The following is a 16,894-nucleotide window of genomic DNA, read 5'->3' as shown; positions in this document are numbered from 1 at the left end:
CAGCTCGCGGGGATGATGTGCCAGGGGCTGCTCCTGTGCGGATCCCCTGGCCCAGGCCATGTCCCTTCCTCTGGGGCTGGCGGCTGTTTGGGGTTGGAAACTGGCCCGGTAAGGGATGGAGGTGAGGACTCAGCTTCCAGCACCCCGACATGAGCCCAGCAGCTGCCTCAGCCACTCCTGGTGATACTGAAACGAGGCAGAGAACAATTTTCCGGGGGAGGCAGAGCTGTTATTGAGGTGTAGCCCCCAAAGTTCACCCACACACGTGTCAGGAGCAGCTGCTGCTCATTCCCAGGAGCAGGACCCCACTCCTGTGCTCAACCCCCTCCCCAGAACCTTTGCAGGACCCAGTGTGGGCCTGAGCCTGCCTGTGCTGGGAGGGGGTTTGTCCCCAGACCGACGAGGGTCAGGGGAAGGCAGTGATGGCCATGGCACATTAAAAAACCAAATCCCAGCCCGGGTGAAACATTAACTGGGCCTTTGGGGTGGTTGAACCCCAGCTGGCACCTGAGCACCACCCAGCCACTCACCCCCGTCCTGTGGGAGGGGGAGAGAATCAGAGGGGTAAAAGTGAGACATCTCCCGGGTCGACATAAAAACAATTTAATAATTGAAATAATAATAATAAATTCTAATGGAAAGTAAAATAACGAAAAGAGAGAACTAAAAGCCCAGACAGACAAGTAATGCAACACAAATATTTATCATCAGTCCAAATATAAAACCCAGCCCCATCCCAGCTATGGGGAAGGAATGGAAATCTACCCCAGCCCAAACCGTCACAGTGACTTCAGAGAGACCATTGAGAAAAAGTCTTTTCATGAAAAAGAAAGAATTTAACATCATACACCATATTTATATAGCATAACTATTTATAATGAGAGAAGGAAAGCCCTTGGAGCAGGGTTGTGGTACCAGGTTTGGCACAGCTGGAGCACCACATCCCCCTGAGCCAGCACCTGGCACACAGGGATGGCACAAGGTATCCCTGGCTGCCTCCCCCCTGCAGAAAAATATCTGTTTCCAGAGGTGGCTCTTGCTTGGCGAGGAGCCTGGGGCTGGGCTGGGGGCAAAAGCCACCCCACCCAGCCAAAACAGAATTTAAAAAATAGCAATACAAATGAGATAAACCCCAGTGTGGGGACAGTAACACACCTCTGTGCGATGTGGCCTTGCTGGATGGTGGCAGGACCCAGCCCAGGGGTTGATGCTCCAGGATCCAGCGCCGGGGTGGCGTGGGGAGCTGCCCTGGGCGGGCTCTAGGAGATGAAGCAGCTCCTCCTTCTCCTCCTCTTCCCCCTGTGGCGGGCGGGGCCGCGGCCGTGCCGGGGAGCGGCGGCTGTCAGGGGGATGTTCTGGAGCACGTCGTGCAGCGTGAACATGCTGAAGGAGATCTGCTCGTAGGGAGACCTCATCCCGTTCTCATAGAGGCAGGCAAAGGCGATGGCCGTGCCGCCGGCCACCGGCGCCTCCCTGTAGGGCAGCTCCATGTAAGCCAGGTCCGAGTAGGCGCTCGGGCCCTCGTAGATGACCCAGGGCTCTGTCCAGCTCTCTGCGTCCCTGGGGAAGGTGCTCAGGTGAACCCCCATGTTGACCCGCGACATGGAGCTGGTGGGGTGGGAGTAGAGGATCCATGTCGGTGCTTGGAAGAAGGGAGTGGGGCTGGGGGTTGCTGCAGAGTCCCCCTGAACCAAAGTGACACTGTGGGCATCACGATGATGTCCTGGGGTAGGACAATCCTCATCGGGCTCGTCTGGCTCACGGTGGCTGCCAGCGGGCAGCTCAGCCTGTTGGGTGGGCAGGTGCCCAAACCCACGGGGCGCCCCAGGGAGCAGCCGGCGATCTGAGCCCTGCAGGGGCAGCACGGTGTCCCGGGAGGAGGAGGAGGGGACATACACGAGCGGCGCGGGGAAGCCGATGACACTGCCGTGACAGCCGTGGGGCGGCTCCACCAGCCGCTGCACCAGCTGCCCCCCGTGGAAAACGGCCCCATCATCCGTGCTGAGAGCCTGGACCCTGAAGCCCAGGGGGCTGCGGGCGTTGCAGTAGAGGACGTTGGACCCGTCCTCCTCGTCCACTGAGACCAGCTGGCACTCGCCCGTCTGCAGGTTGGGGATGAACTCCCCGAAGCGCCAGCCACGGCCATGGTCGTCGCTGTAGAAGGCGAAGGAGTGCGGGGTGGTCTTGCAGAGCTGCCCGAAGCACTCCTTGCAGTCGATGTGGTAGCTGTAGGCGGGCACCAGCAGCCGGCCAGAGCGCAGCTGGATGCCGTGCCCAGGGCCCAGTGCGAACGTTGCCCAGTCTGGGGAGCGGAGATGGGATGGGGTGAAGTTGGGATGGGGTAAAGAGTGACCACCGTGGTGCCTCGCCATGCCCAAAGGGTCCCCACGGCTTTCTCTCAGTCAAGCCAAGCCGAGTGGTGGGGTGGGAGGGCAACAGAGCCCAGTGCTGCCAGGCTGTCCTCACACATGCTCCTACCCATGGCTATGGGGCCTTTCCATCTTCTCCCCATCCCCACTAACTGATATGGATACTCCCTCCATCCCTTCCCCCCCGCGCTTGAGGTCCTCGTCAACCTTTTTGGAAGCTTGTGGGATTCTTACGTCAAAGTCACCCCCAGCAAGGCCACTGGCAGCTCCAGGAGGCCAAAACCCAGGGCCACCCCATTGCAGGCTGCTCTCCCCTCTCCTCACCCCTGCAGTTGGGTACCTTTGATGGTCGCGCCAATGACCTGCTGCGTCAGGTCTGTGGCCGTGCTCCAGCTCAGGCCCTGGTCAGCGCTGGTGACACAGCAGAGGCGGGTGACGTTCTGCCCAGTGACAATCTGGTAGGCTTCGGGCGTCCTGCCCAGCACCGTGATGAAGAAGAGGAAGAGGGTGCCTGTGAACTCATCGTAGAGCGGACAGGGGTTCATTGACCGGTGGTGCTGCAGCGTTGCCGTCTCCAGCACACGCATGTCTTCCCACTGACCAGGGAGGAGGAGAGGACAGAGAGGAGTAAGGACCATCCCACTTTTTTGCCCAGAGCAGCTGTGGTTGCCCCATCCCTGAAGTCTTCCTAGATGGGTTGAACAGGGCTTGGAGCAACCTGAGATAGCAGAAGGTGTCCCTGCCCATGGAATGAGATGGCCTTTGAGGTCCCTTCCAACCAAACCCAACCCATGACTCTGTGATTCACTTCAGCCATGCCAGCCTCCCCACCCCGTGTGGCTGTTTTCAGGAGCTTGGCGGTGCCACACCCAAGCGATGAGGACAGCCTCAGCCTGTCCCTGTCCCCAGCTCACCTCCACGTAGTTGCCGTGGATGGTGCCACGGCGCAGCACCAGCAGGTTGGCGTGGGCATCGTCGGCGCTGAGCCGCTCCTCGGCAAAGGCCAGCAGCTTGGCCACGCAGGGCAGGTAGAGCAGGGCGGGCACACGGTACGTGACGCCGTTGGATTCCTTCTCAAACAGCACGGTCCGGGCCGGGAAGTGCCGGGAGCCCATGGCAGCTGCAGCAGAAGGATGTGGCGGGCTGGTGAAGGTCAGGAGGAGCGGCTGCTGGGCACGGTCAGGGGCACGGGGCTGTCCTGAGAAGGATTTGGGGTTTAACTTGGTGAGCTTGGGTTTGGGTAAACCCCCCGGAGCAGGGGCTGAGGGGCAGGGCTGGGGTGGAGAGGAGGCTGAGTGTGCATTGGCAAGTCACCACAGCTCAGAGGTGGGTCAGGGCATAGGGTACCAGTCAGGAGGCTGACCTGGGGACCCCAAAATAAAATGAATTTGATCTTTAAGATGTTTGTCTGAGAAATCAAGGCCAGTGAGCAAAAAGCAGGGTGAGACTTGCAGCTCCATGCTCTCTCTTTCAGCAGGGCAGAGCCTGCTGAAAGAGAGACCTTCAGACCGAGACCTCCGGAGCAGCCCGGGCTCACCGTGACAGGGTCAGGGAGTGTTCCTGTGACTCCGGTGCCTCCAGTGGAATGGACCCAGCTGGGCCCTTGTTCCCCCTCCTCTGTTCGGGGAACCTGAGGTGCACAGCACGGACAGTGGGGTCCCCAGCCGGGCTGTCCCTGTGGCAGTGGATGAGAGCTGTTCCCAAACGCCTTTCCTTCAGGGACAGGTCAGCTGTCCCCAGCTTACATTTCCCTGGAGATTATCCCCACAGAAGGAGATGGGCATCCACTCCAGGCTCAGCTGGGGCAGTCACGGGCCACTCTCACCTGTGGTATCGTCAGGAGCTTTTGCTGATTCAACGCCCCCCGAAGAAAGTGAAGGCACTCACCGGGTCCTGCTCAGCTGGAGTGTCCCCTCTGTCCCTCGGCCCCACCACGGAGTAACGCCGGCTGTCGCTGTCGCCGGCTTTCCACCGAGCTGTCGCCTCACTGCTTCGCCGCCACCCGCTCCCCTGGCAGGGTCCCCCCTCCGATGGGTCACGGGGCTCCCACGGCGGTGCCCGGAGAAATCGCTGAGTCAGCAGTGGCGCTGCTGCGGCGCCCGTGGCACAAAGGCTCCGTTATGGGCTCGGGCAGAGCCGGGGGCCCCGCGGCTGCCGGGCCACCTAGCTCGGACCCCCGGGAGGGGAAGCAAGGGGATCCACGGGGCGGGAATTACATCTCCTGCCTCAGTTTCCCTCCTCCTGCAGGCTGGAAGAGGGTGGACTTCCCTGTTCAGGGCTCCAGCCCATGTTCACCACAGCCCAGCCCGCTGTGAGCTCCCCAGCCTGGAGCTGTGGCCCAGAGGGTCCCAGCCCTCCCAGGACCCCAGCGTTCCATGGACCTCCAGCCCTCCCAGCCTTTCCAGGATCCCCAGCCCCATCCGGACCCCCAGCACCACAGAATCCACAAACTTCCCAGGACCCCCAGCCCTCCCAGGATTCCCAGACTTCCCAGGACCCCCACACATAAATCAGCTACTAAGAAACTATTTTTGTACCTAATAAATATATTTATATTCCATCTCTGTGATCAGTTTAGCTGAAAGGGCTTGACAAAATTCTAAGGGCAAAATCATGGATAAGAAGCTCCAAGGGAAAAACTGAGGTGGAGGTTGCAGAACTGCCTTAGAAGGGCCCCTGGGATGGCCCACAGTGACCACGTGTGGCTCCAGCAGCTCCACCTGGCTGCTACAAAAACCTCCCAAGCCTTGGGGTAATTTTAGTGAGGGTTCCTGTAACACAGGACTGTGAAAGTGCTGTTAATCTGGGTTGTTCCTGCTGGACACCTGGGCTGGTTAACTCCTGTCTCAGCTGCTAAACACAGCTGAGGAAAATCCTGGCTCTGCTTCTCATCCCTCTCCCCCTGACAGCATCACTCCTCCTTCCCAGCTGGAGCTGCTGCCGCACAGCTTCACCTCCAAGGCAACACTGCCAGCCAAGCGACCCCAGATCCATCCTCCCCATCCTGCCATCCGGGGCCCTGCTGCTGTGGCAGTGCCAGGAGGCTTTGTGAGGATGGCAGCACCAAGCCCAATGGATTGGGTGTCACTGCTTGTCACCTCTTCCCAACACATCTGTGAGTGCCAACTTACACTGACAAAACCAGTGTATTAAAGCCAAGCCAGCATCTCCTCCTGCTAGTGCTGGTCAGGACGGCAGCAGGGCCCTGGATGCACCAGTGTGCCCAAAGCTGGGCCTCACTCCATTCCCTCCTAATCCATGCTGGAGAGTTTGGCCAACACAGCAAGGGGAGTGCCAAAAAAGTGTCTGCTGATAAAGGGCTTTGGGCATGCTGCACCCAAAGGAACAGGCATGCCCAGGGGCCACAAAACCTCCTCCCAGCACTGACCTCTCCCACATGGGACAGAGGCTCATTCACCTGGTGACACGTGAGAGGCACAGCTTACATGCCCCTGGGCAAGGCAGCCAGCCTGCCTGGCTTTGGGCACGATGCCTGGGACTCCCACACCAAAGGCAGCTCCAGCAGTGTGTGGTGGCGAGTCCTCACTGAGTGTGGATGCTGCTGGATGGGACACTCACCACCTCTCCTGCTTCTTTGAGCACCGTGCCCCTTGTCACACTCCCCTCACTTCCCTCCCCCTCCCCTAAACCCTCCAAAGTCAGGACTTGCTCCAGTGAGCTGTGACATACTGATGTAACGATGGATATCAAAATCAAATGAAGGCAAATGATCATGCTCGTGATTAATGATTAAGAGGCTGGAATGCCTTGGCCAGTTGCAGCCAGCCTGTTCCTCTCCAGCCAGGAGCAGGCAGGCAGGATCACCCAGGATCTGGTCAATGCAAAGCCTTTGGCTCAAGGTCCCCAAAAAGAGAGCTACTCCCAAGTTGGTGACCCCAAACAAAGCCCCCAGTGCCTCCCCGTCATGCACAGGAGTCCTGTGGGTCAGTTAGGTGTCAGACAAGGGCGATGCAAAGCGGTGGGAAGCCACAGTGGGTTGCCACATGTCCTAGTTGGACACTGGGAGCTGCATCTCCTCCTGGCTGCTGGTCCACAGCAATGGCACTCCCAGCGCTTTCCTCTTCTTGTGTGGGTGTTGGACAGAGTAAAGGTAGGATGTGTACTGGAGCTCTGGCATGACCATTTTCTGGCAGGTCCTCAGAGTCCTGTTGTCCAAGTCTTGTCTGAGGTTGTAACCCAGGATATCTGCAGCCCCTGACTGGAAAGGCAGGAGAGCTCTGTTCCTGATGTGGTCCTTGCTCACTGCCTCCTGCTCTGAGAGACAAGCCTCCATGAGCTCCTTCTGTCTGGTCCGCAGGAGATCCACCTCCTTTTTCAGCACCACGAGCCCTATGGTCTGCTCAATTCTCCTCCAGAAGCTCTGGTTGAAGTGCAGGTAGAGCTTCCAGTCCAGTGAGCACCACGCTTTTATCTGCTCCTCACTCTCTGGACTCAGAGTCTGGACAGTGTCCTGGCTTCTGGAATTGAGCTTGAAGTAAATCACATCATCCAGATCCCAGCACAAAGCGTGCTTCAAGAGGATCATGGACTCATCAAAGTAGTCTGCTATCAGGATGAGGTGGAAGTTCTGCTCGATCTCCTCCAGAACGGCCTGGGTGTACTTTGTGTCATCCTCCGCGTTGTTATTGTAGCCGAAGTCAAACCACATGATATTTCTGGCGTAGATGTTTTCCCTGTAATCTGCTGGGTGGTAATACTTTGTGGGTGATGCCACAAACTCCTTCACGTTCTTGGAGCTCCTGAAGGCAGGCACATTGTTCTTGTAGTAGATGTAGGAAGACTCCAGCAGAGGAATGGGGTTCCTCAGAATGGAGAAATAGAAGGTGTTGGCTGCCATCACCCTTTTTACCTATTTGTGGGAGGAAGAAGAGGTTAGTCCTGTCCCAACCAAATTTCTCCTCAGGTGTCACGGCTCTTCCTTACCTCCAAGGGGTTAAACCGCAGGTGGTTGCACATGATGTTGTAATTTTGGCCTATGGTTTCAAAACCCTCCACAAAGCGGGCCACGAAAGTCATTGGGTATCCCAGGTGGAAGAACTGGTCAGCAGGGAGGGCGACAGTGAGTTTGTACCTCTCTGCAAACCTGAACATGATGTTGAGCACAGTGCTGCTGGCAGTCTTGTGGGTTTTGAGGAACATGACGTTTTTCTTGGCACGGCATGGCATGGGAGGGATCAGCTCCTCGTGGCTCTTTGAGATTCTGCAGGAAGGCGGCAGATGGGACAAAAAGACTCTCTGGTGCTGCACCCCATCTCTGAGACCTGGCAAAGCCAAACCCAGGTGCTCCTCTGACACCACCTGCAGCTGGCCCAAGGCTGCATCCAGATCAGCCCCAACCCTCCAGTGTAGATGTTCTCCCCCTCTCCAGATTCTCACTTACCAAAGACTTCAGCTCAATCCCCTTTTCCCACACAGCTGATTTTCTCCCAAAAGAGGCTGTGCTTTGGCTAATTTGATTCCTTCCCCAAAAATGGATTTAGGACCTACTTTTGGGCTACCGCCCTTTGAGCATTTGCCCAACCCTCATGATAAATAAATCAGGTATCAGAGGTCACATCAAAGCTGCTCCAGGCACAGGAAACTGTGCAATGTTGCTTCTGCCTCACTTACCTGTAATTCTTACTCTTCATATGGAAGAATCCCGAGAGGCAGGTAAGTCCCAGGCAGAAGCCAAAAATGATTAGACACCTGACATGCCTGGAAAACAAAGAAGAGTTTCAGTGGATTTTTATCCAATAGTAAAAAACCCAAACCATTACATTTCGCACCTTGCCCTCGGGAACGTTAATCATTTTGAGCACAATTTTTTATCTCAGTTTTTACAGCCACCGTTGGACACTGAGCTGCATCAACAGCTCTGGTGTTACAGGCAAGACAGTGAGAAATTGCACTTTCACTATTACTCTCCTAATTTTGGCCTTTGGCAAGACACAGTGTACTTCAGGCAAAGCCTAAGCTCTTCCCACAGCCTCCTGCTCTGCTTGGCTGCCTTTTGTTTTGCTTTTCTTTTGGTTTTCTGGGGCTTTAGAGCTTATTCACTATTCAAACTCCTAGATTATTCACCAGAAAACAAACCCTTTGTAGGGGTATAAAGATTTCCCTGGTGAGAAACCTGAGCTGCTCCTGTGATCACATCACTCCAGAAGACAGGGATTGGAAAAAACCCACTAAACTGAGGCTCTTTTGCAATATAAATAGGATTTTCTAAGACAGAAAATCAAATAACCAAACAGTACCTGTAATGGATTTATTACACCCCACTTTCAAATGGGGGGGAGGGGTGGATAATGATGAGGGAGGAGTCTTTTCCAGCACTGATAAAGCAACCGTCATGTATCCAGGTGTCCCTGCACATTGCAGGGGGTTGGAACAGGATGATCTTTAATGTCTTTTCCAACTCAAACCATCCCACGGTACCATGATCATCACCAGTGCACTCCAGCTGGGACACAGAGAGGATCTTTTGAAGGTTTGATGCCCACCTAAAAAGAATTTTTCACCACCAAGTTTATCTGACTTTTCTCATCCTAGAAGCTTTTTTACCTCTGTGCAAATCTCATGTTTGCAGGCATGCCCAAAATGCAGCAGATCTGGCTCAGGCTTTGCAGTGTTTTGAGAAGATATAGTCCCAATTTACAGCATGGTATGGCCACACTTGTGGTTTCCTCTCCAAAGGAAGCAAACAAGCCTTCAAGCCTTCCTCCAAGAGCCCTTCCCAAAGCCACAGCTGGTACCAAGCTCTGACAGGAATTTGCAGCACAGCTTCTGCACGAAGAGTTTCAAGATAGACCTGCAGGCAAGATTCTATCAGGATTTCCTAATTTTTTAGCCCCAGGCCTGTTAGGGGGATGGGAGTGGGACAATCCCCTGCCCTTGGAGATGAGATGGGAGAAGAAAGGCAGAGGAGGCCCTGCGCCAGTTTTCTTGGTCTTTCACTTAAACTGAAGCTGCCATAGGTGTGGTGGTTTCCAAAGTACATCATCCTGCCTGCCTGGAAATCCCTCCTCAGCTGACATCCTCCTGCTGCACCTTTCCTGTCAAGTTTAATGGGTGCTGTAACAGTCCATTTATTAATTAGGGTAGTATCCCCAAAATGGCAACTCTGAATGATGTTTTATAGGGCAAACAAATCACATACACCCCAAATCATCCTGAAAGCAGATCCGGATCACAACGGATCACGCTCTAGAATAACTATCAATTCCTTCTGCTGCAAGAAGACATTCTCTGTAGAGCTCTGCACCTTATCACCTCAAAGCATCCCACAATATTTTAATAGTTTCTTACTTAAATAAAGGATTACACGGTGCCATTCTGCATGCAAATATTCAGATACATTCAGCACACCGAGCTCATCTCCAGCCTAACTGAATGCTCTCAGTAGCCCCATTTTGTCTGGATGTGCCCCAAGCCAAACAGCTAGATTTTATCCCTGGGGACACAGGGAGGAATGAAGGTTTGGCTTATCTAGGCCAAAACTATGGTGACTTCCCGGAATGGTCAGTTTTAAGGAGCAAGTGTGACCGATCTCTGCAGGACACGGTCCATGCATATGCCAGTCTCCACACAGAAATGGCGGGCTTCTTGTCCCGGGGGTGACAAACAATGCATCCTCATGGCATGGTGCTTGTTCCTGTGCCTGGATGGATGGGTGGGTGGGTGGGTGGGTGGGTGGGTGGGTGGAAGGAAGGAAGGAAGGAAGGAAGGAAGGAAGGAAGGAAGGAAGGAAGGAAGGAAGGAAGGAAGGAAGGAAGGAAGGATGCCTTCCAGCCCAGGGAACAAGCAGGGAGTGGTGACACGGAGGGAACTCAGCTGCACCTCAGCCCAGGAAAGGCGAGCGAGGAAGGTGACCAGAGGAAGCGCCAAGGGCATGGATTGAGGAGAACCCCAGGGAGGAGTGTGGGAAAATGGAGACCCTGGGGATGAGAGGAGGGTTGCAGGTACACAGGGTGCAGGCCAGTGCGCTCATGGAGTCCTATGCCTGACCACTGCAGGGAGTTGTGTCCCCATTATCCCCTGGGCTCAGCCACCCACATTAGCACTCGCAAGGCTGTCACTGGCTCCAACAAACAAATCTCTCACGGAGCAAACTGATGGCACCTTTCCCTCCTCTTACAACAAGCTTCCATCATTTCTGCACATCTTGTGCTTGGAAACAAACGAGCTCCTGAAATGTTGCAGGGTTTTTACTGACAGAAATCGTGTAGGATCTTCACCTGGAGCACACACACTGTTTTGAACACAGTGTGACTGCTCTCTCAGAAAACAGCACAGGGCCAGTGTGGGATTTGCTATCAGACCTTGCTTCCAGTAGTCATTCCAGAATGAGTAAGACATGACAACTGTTTGAAAGTCTGCCGAGAGTGATTACACTTCAGGCTCTTTATGCTTCAAATACGTGTAATGGAAATTATGAGAATATCAAGAAGCATTTGGAAAATGCTCTCATGCACTTGCTGTGGTATTTGGGGTTGTCCTTTGCAGGACCAGGAGTAGCACTCAATGATCCCTGTGGATCCCTTCCAGCTCAGAATATTCTTATTCTATGTCTGCAAATAAACCCCTGCACTGGGGTTTCACCCCTCCTTGGCCCCCACCACCCTGGCACATCCCTGTGGGAGACTTAAGCTGTGTTCCCTTAGTGCCACACACCCCCTTTTGTCACAACACTGCAAGTCCCTGACCTGCACAGCATCATGGAATTGTTTAGGTTGGAAATACCTCTAAGCTCTAGCAAAGCTAAGTCCAGGATAGAAAGTCCCAACTCGAATGTTGCCCTGAAGTTACCTGAACAAGCCTGAAACACCTTTGAGAAGCTTTTGGGAGCTGATTGCTAAGGCACAAAATTCTAAGAAGCCAAAAAACTGACAGAGCACTTGGCAGGGCTGGTGCCAGAGGTTCCACTTGCCTGTCCAGCTTGTGCTGTGCTATCTCCCCTCTGGGAAGAAAACATGGAAAATGACCTCTCTTAGAGACGCAGCTATATGCTTTAAGGCTTGGGACCCCCTTCTTGTTCCTTTGGCTTCAGCTGAAAATAACAAACATCTGCATCACACTAACAAGGTTCTTTTAAATTAAAGGACCTGGAACGCAGGCAAGAAATACTAACGGCAAAATTAATCCCTTTCCTGGAGCAAATTGTAACTAACTCTATAGCTTATTAACAACTTCCAGGGATTACTTGAACCAGACCTTCCTGCAAAGCAAGTTTTAGTTCAGCACCCCGAGCACCCAGCTCCCTCTGCCCTTACCTTGGAGTGCACCCAGGGCTTTTCATGCTGCTGCGAGCTGGGAAATATCTCCTTTGCAAATCGACTCCAGTGCTTGTTTGTCTCCTCTGGCTCTTAGTGACCACGTCTCTATTTCTAGCATCCCTTCACAGCTATAAATGGCTGGCATAGGTGAGGACAAAGGGAGTGGCTAGGTGTTCCCAGGAGTGGGTGGGAGTTAATTAATAAGCCATGAAAAGCACTGGTATGGCAGGACATCAACACAGGTATAAAGAGCTGCCTCAGGACACGGCGTTCACAGCAGCTTTGGCGGAAAGTTTTAACCGGGATTCCTGAGAGGGGATCCCTTTCTCTCCTGGCTGCAGGAGGGAGGCGCCAGGGGCTCACAGCAGGATCCAGGCAGGGGGCTGGTGGAGGGCACTGGACCTTTGTCACCCTGCACAACATCACATCGCCAGGGGCCATGGTCAGTGCCTGCAGTCCCTTCTATCTGCTCCTTACTCGGTGGGTAAGGACAGGAATACCCTGCCAGACACATTTGGCAACAGCAAATTAGGGACAACAGCAAAACAGGAATGGTGTTCAGCTATGGAAAATTCCTGTTAAAACATTTAGACTTCAAACTTTTTGGTAAAAATGTAATTATTGTAGCTGGAAGTTAAGAGCTTAAGAGACCTGGCTGTATTGAGGCCTTGAGAGGGAGAAATCTTGCCCCTAAAGATGCATTATTTTATGCCTTATCTTTGGTGTTACTAACAACTATTGCAATTCATATTATGCAGGAATTTTAGATTCCACTGAGGCTGCTGTACACCAGCATTTCACAAACTGAGTTTGATGGCTGCAGTTTGCCCTGGGAGAGCAGAATCTGTCCTGCAGGTCTGGAGGTGGGGTCATCTCCCCACTCCACATATGGGGCTGAAGCCAATGCTCTCCTCATTTGGGCAACTAAAAGTGTACCCACATCTCCCAGCCTGGATTAGGGGGGATTGAGCTGTTTCTTTGGTCTTTTATAGCCATGCCGTGTTCCATGCACCTCCTGGTGGTCCCCTTTCCCTCCCTACACACAGTGCCACCTTTCTAACCCTTGTATGCTGTTGGCCAAACGTGCCCCACCAACAGCCAAATCCTCAGCACTCCAGGATCCTTCACCCACATTGCTACACTTCCAGAGCACCCAAATACACAGCATTTCTTTTTAAATCACAGCTTCCCCAGACCAGCCCCAACTCCAGCACTTACCAAGATGCAGAGATTAGCAAGGTGTAGGGTTGCTTTCCTTGAGTTTCTTGGTAGCACCTGAGTCAATGTGCTCTTTTATGGAGAATTTCTAGGGTTACTCTTGGCATAGCACCAGCTGCTGCTGGCAGGGGGGGACGTTTCAGTGACCTCTTTCTCCTGTTACATTACACACGTCAGCTGTGCCATTTCTCACTCAGGAGCTGGTGGAGCCCACAGATCACAAAAGCCCATTTTTTACACTTTTACAATTGATTCATTGCTCACTCCTGGGGTGTTGTACACGAATCATCAGCTTTGGTTACGCCAAATAAAAAAAGAAATAGTGCCAGGCACAAATACTTGTCTTCATGTGGAGGTGGGCTGCTCAGAGACAGGGGCAGGGAAGGGCAGCCAGATGCCACAGGAGGCTGGGGTGGGATTCATCACTCCATCCTGCCTCTGCTTCCTGTTGGGAGTCAGGCCCTGGGGGAGGTGGGCCCCTTGCAGAGGGATGGGGAGAATCAGAAAGTGGAAGTGCAAAAACTCGTGGGTAGTGATAAGGGCAGTTTAACAGGTAAAGCAAAACCTGAACATGCAAGTAAATCAAAAGGAATTCATGCCCTGCTTCCCACCTCAGGCAGGTGTTCGGCCATCCCAGGAAAGCTGGGCTCCATCACGTGTAATGGTGACTTAGGAACAGCCCCCTTCCTCCTTCCTCCTCAGCATTTACTGCTGAGCATGGCCTCCTACTGTGTGGGAGACCTCTGTGGTCAGGCAGGGTCAGCTGTGTCCCCTCCCAGCTCCTTGCACACCCCAGCCCCACGCTGGCTGGTGGGGCAGGGTGAGGAGCAGAAAAGACCTTCATGTTGTGCAAGCACCACTCAGCAACAGCTACAACATTCCTGTGCTTCCACTGCTGATCCAAACACAGATCCAGACCAGCCACTGTGAAGAAAATTAACTCTATCCCAGCCATAAACCTGTACAGAGAAAGGCAAAACCAGCAGAGAGAGCCAAGACATTGCTGTGCCAGAAAACCACTGGTTCTAAGTGTGGAGCATCCACAGCATTCTAGTATTTACTCAAAAAAATTAGAATTTTGGACAAGAAATTCCTGTCACAATGATTCTTTCTAAAAATACACATACATGTACCCACCCTATAAACAACAGTGCACCACTATGTGAAAGCATCACTGAAAACACAGAAGTAAGGTTTAGGAAAGATATTAGAAAATAATCCTACACTAACATCTCCCTTGTATTCCCTCAGGGAACTGCTCTATTGTTTAGTGAAACAGTAAAACTTACATGGAGCTTTAGGGTCTTCATGTGTAAGGAAGATGGTTAAATGGAGCTGTGCCAGAACCTCCCCAGCCACAGCACAGGGTTGTGTGTCTCCCTCCCGAGCACACTCTCCGTACACAGCTGAAAAAGAGAATTATGGAAAGTTCTGCTTCCCAAAAAGAGCCTTTCATGTGGAAAATCTGTATTTTACACAGTGATGGTCAGTAGTTTAGGGGGGGAAAAAGAAAGAACGGTGCAGGAAAGGGGCAGAAGATATACACAGCCTGATCCGGAAAGAACTAGCTGCACCAGCCTACCCTGGCAGAAAGAAAATCCTGCATATTTCTCTTCCAACGACATCATGGACTTCCCCTATGTTTTCATCACCCCACACCCAAGCAGCACAGGCTGTGTTGCACAGACTGTCTTCTCTTTTCACAGAATTCCAGAACCATTTGGGTTGGAAGAGACCTCCAAGACCATTGAGTTCAGCCTGTGACCAATCCTCACCTTGTAACCAGCCCAGAGCACTGCATGCCACATCCAGGTATTCCTTGAACACCTCCAGGGATGGGGACTCCACCACCTCCCTGGGGAGCCCCGTCCAATGCCTGACCACCACTTCCATGACAGAATTCTTCCTCTTTGAAAATTATGGCATTGCTCACTTCGCTTCACCCCAGAAGAGGACAATCAGCTCCTCTCTGACTTGTCCTAAGGGATGAAGGGAGAGGTGGGGAGCGCCCCAGTGTAGAGAAAGGGTTAAACAGACAAGAGTGGAGAGCAGGACAAGATAAAGGCAGGCCATGGAATACATGGAGATGTTTCTGCCAAAAGCATCCATGTACTCAAGGCGAGAGAGGTGTGATCTTAGAACTGTACTGAGAAGGGCATTGCAACATGTTGCTGAGCACAAGCCAGCATCCTTAGTGCAAGCCGACAGTGTGCAGGCTTGTAGAGATTGTGTTCTGCCTTGAAACAGAAGAAAAGACTCTTTAGGATGATTTTTCTTTGAAGATGAAGACTCTGGATGCAACAATTATTTCAGTGCTCTGTGGAAGAGCCAACATCACCGAAAAGAAGGTAGCAGAGAAGATGGGTGCTGCGTAAGACACCACCTTTCCTACTCTCATGGCATCCAGTAAGGCTTCCCAAACCAGAGACCTGAGTAAAATCCATCAATTGGAACCCTCTGAGCAGAGCCTGAGCCAGCTTATTACCTGTCCCACAGCCCACCCAGGCAGTCCAGGAGAATCACAGAATCACAAGAAGGTTTGGGTTGGAAGCTCATCTTGTTCCAACCCCCCTGCCATGGGCAGGGGACACCTCCCATTAGACCAGGCTGCTCAAATCCCTGTCTAGCCTGGCGAAGATTGTGGCAAAGAGAATCAAAAGCTTTGCTGACATCCACTGCTCAGCCCATGTTGACAGAAAACATCCTTTTGTTGTAAAACATTATCAGGTTAATGACATTATTTACCTTAGGCAAATCCCCTGACTCTTTATGATCACCACCTGCTTCATTTGTATACAAGAGAGCCTGGATTAAGAGTGACACGTATCAGTAAATACGGATATGACTAGCAAACACCAAGTAAGCCAGAAGATGAATGACTCAGTGCCCTCTGTACCAGATGGGTGACAACGTGGTTTTGTACAATAAACCATAAATTACAAAACAGACTGTAGTACGTAAAACCAAACCCACAAACCAACAAAGACCTCCATGTTAGAGTAGAATAGTTCAGATAGAAGGAACTTAGGACAATCATCTGGTCCAACTGCCCTGCCAGTTCAGGGCTGCCCTGAAGTTACACCACTGCTCAAATGCCTCTTAAACACTGGCAGTCTGGGGCATCAAGCCCCTCTCCAGGAAGCCTGGTGCAGTATTTGGTTATTATATGCTCTGTAAAGAAACACTACCTAATGTCCAGCCTGAACGTCAGCATTCCCATGAGATCAGCACTTCTCTCTCCATGTCCCCTCCTCAGGAAGCTGCAGAGGGGAATAAGGTTGTTCCTCAGCCTCCTTCTCTCCAAACCAGACAAACCCAGAGCCCTCAGCCTCCTCCCAGGTCACATCTTCCAGCCCCAGCCCCAGCGTGGTTCTCCTCTTCTGGACACACTCCAGCACCTTCCCATCATCTCTAACCCTGAGGGCTCTGGGTGAGGCCCCCCAGTGCTGAGCACAGCCAGACCCTGCTCCCCTCCCTGACCCCTGCCCACGTTGTGTCAGGTGCCCCCAGGATGGCATTTGCCCTCCTGGCCTTGGTTCCTCCTGAGCTGCTGCCAAGCAGATCCTCCCAGAGGGCTGATCCCCAGCCACTCCTCACCCAGCTCACATTGTGCTCAGGCTGCTCCACCCTGGGTGCAGAATCCTGCACTTGGACTTAGGAATTCTGTGCCACTGGCACTGCCCAATGCTACAGCTGTGCAGATCCCTCTATTGGACTCTTGTCCCTCCAGAGTCCACAGCACTCCCAGTGTAGAGTCACAGAGTGGTTTGGGTTGGAAGGGACCTTAAAGCCCATCTCATTCTACTTCTCTGCCATGGGCAGGGACACCTTCCACTAGACCAGGTTGCTCCAAGCCCCATCCTTTTAGATTACCACTCCAGGTTATCCCAGATATTATCCAGCCAGGTTGGGAGGGGTAATTTTACACCTCTCTGTGAGAGCAAATCATGATTTGCTGTGAAGAACAGACTGGAAGTCAAAGAAGCAGGAAACACTGGCATGCCTAGAGCCTTCCCCTGGCCAGGCAGGAGG

General features: G+C 52.9%; 2 protein-coding genes across 4 annotated transcripts; both read right to left on the bottom strand.

Annotated features, from left to right (window-relative positions):
• Positions 1-589: 589 nt before the first annotated feature.
• NEU4 (neuraminidase 4) lies at positions 590-4,414 on the bottom strand. The gene is made up of 4 exons (XM_066193799.1): positions 4,257-4,414; positions 3,284-3,562; positions 2,710-2,965; positions 590-2,302 (listed from the first exon to the last, which is right to left on the bottom strand). Exons 2-4 carry the CDS (start codon positions 3,482-3,484, stop codon positions 1,260-1,262), a joined length of 1,500 nt encoding a protein of 499 aa, XP_066049896.1. The 5' UTR covers positions 3,485-3,562; positions 4,257-4,414; the 3' UTR covers positions 590-1,259.
• A 472-nt stretch (positions 4,415-4,886) lies between these two features.
• GAL3ST2 (galactose-3-O-sulfotransferase 2) lies at positions 4,887-12,209 on the bottom strand. Of its 3 annotated transcripts, none has more exons than XM_066194087.1 (5): positions 11,642-12,207; positions 8,627-8,872; positions 8,001-8,087; positions 7,314-7,590; positions 4,887-7,239 (listed from the first exon to the last, which is right to left on the bottom strand). In XM_066194087.1, exons 3-5 carry the CDS (start codon positions 8,018-8,020, stop codon positions 6,379-6,381), a joined length of 1,158 nt encoding a protein of 385 aa, XP_066050184.1. In that variant the 5' UTR covers positions 8,021-8,087; positions 8,627-8,872; positions 11,642-12,207; the 3' UTR covers positions 4,887-6,378. The 3 variants fall into 3 exon arrangements, with proteins under 3 accessions (XP_066050184.1, XP_066050185.1, XP_066050183.1); XM_066194088.1 differs by lacking the exon at positions 11,642-12,207 and adding an exon at positions 8,934-10,061 and having other exon boundaries at positions 8,627-8,832; XM_066194086.1 differs by lacking the exon at positions 8,627-8,872 and having other exon boundaries at positions 11,642-12,209.
• Between the last annotated feature and the right edge of the window lie 4,685 nt (positions 12,210-16,894).

This window comes from Chamaea fasciata, unplaced genomic scaffold (genome assembly GCF_029207755.1).
Source record: "Chamaea fasciata isolate MVZ Bird 193981 ecotype frontalis unplaced genomic scaffold, bChaFas1.0.hap1 SCAF_11, whole genome shotgun sequence".
Classification (NCBI taxonomy): Eukaryota; Metazoa; Chordata; class Aves; order Passeriformes; family Sylviidae; genus Chamaea; species Chamaea fasciata.
The sequence above is the reverse complement of the archived record's forward strand: the minus strand, read 5'-3'. Positions and strand labels throughout refer to the sequence as shown.

Coding starts and splice junctions, on each gene's coding strand:
- NEU4 (XM_066193799.1), bottom strand. CDS start 3,484: ATGGGCTCCCGGCACTTCCCGGCCCGGACCGTGCTGTTTGAGAAGGAA. Junction 2,966..3,283: donor TCCACGGCAACTACGTGGAG/GTGAGCTGGGGA, acceptor CTCCCTGGTCAG/TGGGAAGACATGCGTGTGCT. Junction 2,303..2,709: donor CATTGGCGCGACCATCAAAG/GTACCCAACTGC, acceptor TCCGCTCCCCAG/ACTGGGCAACGTTCGCACTG.
- GAL3ST2 (XM_066194086.1), bottom strand. CDS start 11,667: ATGAAAAGCCCTGGGTGCACTCCAAG. Junction 8,088..11,641: donor AGCCCTGGGTGCACTCCAAG/GTAAGGGCAGAG, acceptor TTTGTTTTCCAG/GCATGTCAGGTGTCTAATCA. Junction 7,591..8,000: donor ATGAAGAGTAAGAATTACAG/GTAAGTGAGGCA, acceptor GCCTTCCTGCAG/AATCTCAAAGAGCCACGAGG.